The 5,360-nt window shown below is 44.7% G+C and overlaps 1 protein-coding gene across 1 annotated transcript; it reads right to left on the reverse strand.

The window, feature by feature from the left end:
- Window positions 1–1,641: 1,641 nt before the first annotated feature.
- Window positions 1,642–4,361, reverse strand: LOC119714282 (endogenous retrovirus group V member 1 Env polyprotein-like). The gene is given in 2 exon segments (XM_038169383.1): window positions 1,642–2,313; window positions 4,320–4,361. Coding segments are annotated over 2 exon segments (714 nt in total).
- Between the last annotated feature and the right edge of the window lie 999 nt (window positions 4,362–5,360).

Here is a 5,360-nt window from a genome sequence, read left to right on the forward strand (position 1 = left end):
CTTTACTTGTAAAGATTTTCATGCATCTACACCATGTTTGCCATTTCATTTTCAGAATTATTCAGCACCAACTCCAAACAAACTTTAAGGTACTCTGGGTAACACTTAAAGTACATGCTACCGTTCCACCCAATGTTATAAAGGGAAGAGTGACAAATGTAATATGCAGGTAAAATAATAACGATTTCCCTCAAACGTTAAGAACAGTAAAATTGTAGATCAGACTTGCACAAAAGCTATGCTTAACAGCACAGCACCATAACCTGGTATGTAAACTATAGGTGTGGTGGTTTTACTCAGATGGGCAGCTGAGCTCTCATTCCCCCTCCTCAGAGAAGAACGGGGAGAAAATACGATGAAAAGGGCTCAAGGGTTGAGATAAGGACAGGGAGATCACACAGTAATTATTGTGACAGGAACAACAGCCTCAGCATAGGGAGATAGTAAGATTTATTGCTTATTACTAACAAGTTAGAGAAGTGAGAAACAAAGGAAGGAAACCAAAAGCACCTTCCCCCCCATCCATCCTCTTCCACCTCCTCCCCCCAAGCGGCACGAGGGAATGGGGAGTCTAGCGCTTCTTTGCCACTGCTCCTTCTCAGTCACTCATCTCCTGTGGTGTGGGATACCTCCCACGAGATGCAGTCCTTGGTGAACTGATCCGGCATGGGCTTCCCACAGGCAGCAGCTCTTCAAGAACTGCTTCAAGGTCCAACCCTCAGGAGCAAACTGCTCCAACCTGGGTTGCCCACGGGCAGCAGCTCCTGCCAGGTCACCTGCTCCTGCGTGGTCTCTTCTCCATGGGCTACAGGTCCGGCCCGGAATCTGTTTCAGCAGAGTCTTCCATAGGCCGTAGCTTCCATCGGTGCAGTGACTTGTGGAAAACGGACTCCACAAGTCACTAAGATTGTAAAGTAGGTATGTTTATTCAGTGCTGGGCAGCACGGGGGGGTAGTCCCACCAAAATCGTGCGCACCTGATGTGGCAACTTGCCTTGGTTATATGCAGTAAAGAGTTACATATACATGAGGTTTTACAATACGCCTATACATATTCATAACCTGTCTCCACTTTGTATTAAAACTAGTTCCAAGGAGTGACTTCCATAATCTCCTCCCATCTGTGCTTGTGCAATGTATTCTATTGGTGGTCGTGGGGATGAAGATTGATGCCTCTTCCTCATCACCCCTAGTTGATCTCTTGGCGCAGAATCAGTTGCTCCTTGGCTCTTGTCCATCTGCAGGACCAGTTTCTTAAGATAAGCTCACACTCTTATTAGGAGACTGACCTTGGTAAGGGGCCCAGGGATTCTTGCTGTAGTTAATTTGCACAATGTACCATAGATAGCAAAAACAGTAAGTAGCATCCTAGTTTAATGCCGTCAGCCCTCTATTGCTACTTGATAAGATTCTCCTAACTCCCTCTCTCAGTCCCCCCTTTTCTAAAAAGCTAGTAAATTCTTTTATTGTATTCTCCTAACTCCCTCTCTCAGTCCCTCCTTTTCTAAAAAGTTAGTAAATTCTTTTACTAGGTTCAACATAGTGTTTCTCTATTGCTCTTTCAAAATATGTTAGATGCCAGTTTCTGTCTGAGTTGGTTCTTTTTCCTCTTGCTGTAGGAGTTTCTTGTACTCTTAAAACATCATAAGGTACATCGGATCACTACGCAAAGAACCATGGACAAAACCACGACCACAATTATTGTGATAAACAACTGTTTCAGCTAGGTTAGGTTTGGCAATCAGGAAGTTAATTTTTCTACCAAGTCTGTAAATCCCCAGGATGTATTAGCCTGAGTTATTGCATGCAAAATTTCATTCTTTTCCCAAATCTTCCCTAGGTCAGTCTCAATCTGTTTTTGTTTGTTAACACATACACAGCAAGTTTGGTTCATGACTGTACACAATCCTTCCTCCTTGGCTAAAAGTATATCTAATCCCATCCTATTCTGAAGCATTACTTTGTGTAGGGAGGAGATTTCTTCCTGTAATGCTGAAAGAGCATCGGCTGTGGCATTTTCAATAATTTCTAATGTGGCTGAGATATTTACAACAGCTTTTTCTAATTCACTTATTCCCAGGGATGGAATCAACCACCTTACAAAACTGTGGAATCCCGTGGGTCGTATCACGAGGGGGTTATTCAAAACAGTCTGTGTTTGTCTCCATAAGGTCCGGACCATTCCTGGAGGTAGTTCAGTGAATGTACCCCCTCTAGGGCTAAGATAGCCCCTGGTACAATGACCCTTCCAATTTAAGGGTAAGCTTCTTCTAGCATGCCCATCTCCACATAGCCAATAGAATCCTTTTTGTAGCTTGCAAAATTAAAAGTTCCTACATATTCTGCCATATTACAGTTGTCAGGTTCCAGGGATAAATAACTAAAAAACATGGTGTGCGTCTTGGGTACTCTCTTGAGCAGGAAAATACTGATTCTTAGTGGCTGAAATATCACTCCGTCTAGATGTGGAGGGAGGTGATTGTTCTATGAGGTGGTGGAGCCTCTGGGACAGTTTCTCCACAGCTGAGACACAGGCCCGTAGCGGAGCAGAGAGATTGTCTTCATATTTTTGAAGCTGGCAGGGTAGATTATACACTGTTGGTCCCATCCCCTCATCCAAGTGAATTGCTACCAGCGTACTGGCATGTGCTGATGGTGCACTCCGCACAAATTTACGCCACATGGATGTTGTGCAGTGGACTTCATCTTGAGGTGTCTGGGTGCTGTCCAAATCACTATAAATCATCTCCAGCACAGCTTATTCCCACAGATGCTGGAGACCTTTATCCATAGTGGCCAACTTACCTACTTGATATACAATATCTTCCTTATGGAGATACCTTTCTTTCACAGCTGCCAGGAGTTGCCTCCAGAGGCTGAGAACGTGTCCCTCTCCCAATTCTTTTGTCAATTACCGTTTCTCTAGAGAGGGATCCCAGCTGCTTGGCTTCATTGCTTTCTAATTGTTGGCTAATGGTCCCAGTGTCCCAGCATCAAAGCAGCCAGGTGAAGATGTGTTCACCTGGGCGTTGACCATAATCCTTTCATATTTCTCGCAACTCACTCAGGGATAGGGATTGAGTGGTTTCTGATTCCTTTATGATTTCCATCTCTTCTTCCTGCTGTTTTTGTGATGGCTCTGCTTTAGAGGTGCATGCCATTTCCCCTTCTCCCTCCTTCTTAGGAGAGACTTCTTCCCTTACTAAACGAGCTGACTTCTGTTTCCATTGTTTTGACTTGACTACGGGGGAGACTGATGCCATAGTCGGTTGGTCCTCTGGGTCAGCCACAGCGTGTGTTACTTGGTCATCAGATTCAGAGACTTCCTCCCTCTCGTCAAGGTGCTGGATGATGTTAAACAGTGTTTGATAGGAGTAAGCCAGGACCCAGCACAATGCTGCAAGCTGTCGTTCTCCGGCATTATCAGGGTCAGGGCATACGACTCTCAAACAGTCTATCAGGTTTTTAGGATTTTGCACTTGTTCAGGAGTGAAGTTCAAAACTGTTGGAGGAGACACCCGTGACAGGTACCTGCCTATATACTCCTACACACCTTGCTACCCGCCACCATACTGTTTTGGGACATTTTCCTGGGTAGCCTTTCTAAACAATCGACTAATCTTAGAGAGAAGAGGAAACCCGTTATTCAGAATTAGAAATAGCAATATATGGGTTACACAAGGATCTTCAAAATACTCCCAAACTGTTGTAATTAGCCCAGTGTGAAAGAAGGAGGAGGTACCATTGCTGATATTATTAATAAACTGACATCCAGATGAGGAAAGGAAGGCAGTATAGTTCTGAATATTCTCTAACAGATAGTTTCCATGAGATCCAAATGATAACAGTGCAGAGCCTGAATGACAGATTAAATTCAAGGCCAGTGCTTGGCAGCACAGCGAATTAAAAAAAACGAACACGGATTGTAGCACATTCTCAGATCGGATATAGAGGAGAAAGGAGAACATGACACGGATTGCATGACATATGATCAAAGAAGCCACTATTAACAGGACACTGAACATGGTGACTAGGAAGTAAGTGTGTTAGTTATAAGAGTTTTAATCAATTCTATTGTTATCTCAACCCTTGGGGCCCCGCGTTGGGTGCCAAAAAGGACTGTGGTGGTTTTACCGTGCTAGGCAGCTAAACACCACAATTGCTCTCTCACTCCCCCTCCTTATATGATTGTGTCTGCTCAGCAGCAGACACAACACTGGTGTGATACCACTGCTGTTCTAGCTACAAGTGCAGAGCACAGCACTGTATGGGTTGCTGCAGGGAAAGGTAACATCCCAGACAGGCTGATTACACACTCACATTCTTTCCGATTTCGTTGAGCTGTTTACCTAAGGCCACCATTTAGGAGGTCATAATTTCATCCCCAGCTTTCATAGATATTCCTCTTTGTATTTCATAGGGTCATCCATATAAGATTTCAAAGGGGCTTAGCCCTTCCTTTGCCCTTGCTCTAGTTCGTATATGCAGAAGGGCTAAGGGAAGGGACTGAGGCCAAGCCAAATTTGCTTCCTGTCCCAATTTCACAATTTGCTGTTTGATTAAGGGGTTCATTTTTTCTACTTGGCCACTCGACTGAGGGCGATATGGAGTATTGAAACATGGAATTAGAAATTAGAGAGCAATTGATTAAGAATGAATAGGTGCTACATTTGTGATGTACTGTGCCTGTGCTGTGCTTAGACCTCCACATAACAGGAGCCCTTCGGACCCCGAGAACTAGATCAAAACAACCTCATGGTTGGACTTTAACCAAGGGGTCTGAGATAAGGAGGACCGTTCACAAAGGGACAAGATAAAGAATGTCAAACATGCAAGGCCTCAAGATAACAGGAGCCCCTCAGACCCGGAGAACTGGACCAAACCAACGTTATGGCCCAGATTGTGACCAAGGGCTCAGAGAGCATGCGCAAGGAGACGAGGTGAAAAGTTCAGCCCTGAAGAAGACATCTTACTTCATCCTCACAACCCTAAGTGCCCACCACCAGAAGGCACCGTGCAAGCGCAGACAGGAGGAGTTTATGGAAATGACTTCTTGGAACTAATTTTAATGCTAAGCGGGGACATGTTATGAATATGTATAGGCATACTGGGAAACCTCATGCATATGTAAATCTTTACTGCATATAACCAAGGCAAGTTGCCGCGTTAGTTGCGCATGACTTTGGTGGGACTACCCCCCGTGCTGCCCAGCACTGAATGTGAGAAACACTCCGTAGCCAATAACTTAGGCTCAGGCGAGGATCTCAGTGAAGTAGTAATTTATTCGCGATTGCAATGGCGGGCGCCCCACAAGCAGGAGAGAGCGCATCTACTAGTTCCAAAGCACAGTTTATATACCTT

Source organism: Anas platyrhynchos, chromosome W (genome assembly GCF_047663525.1).
Source record: "Anas platyrhynchos isolate ZD024472 breed Pekin duck chromosome W, IASCAAS_PekinDuck_T2T, whole genome shotgun sequence".
Classification (NCBI taxonomy): Eukaryota; Metazoa; Chordata; class Aves; order Anseriformes; family Anatidae; genus Anas; species Anas platyrhynchos.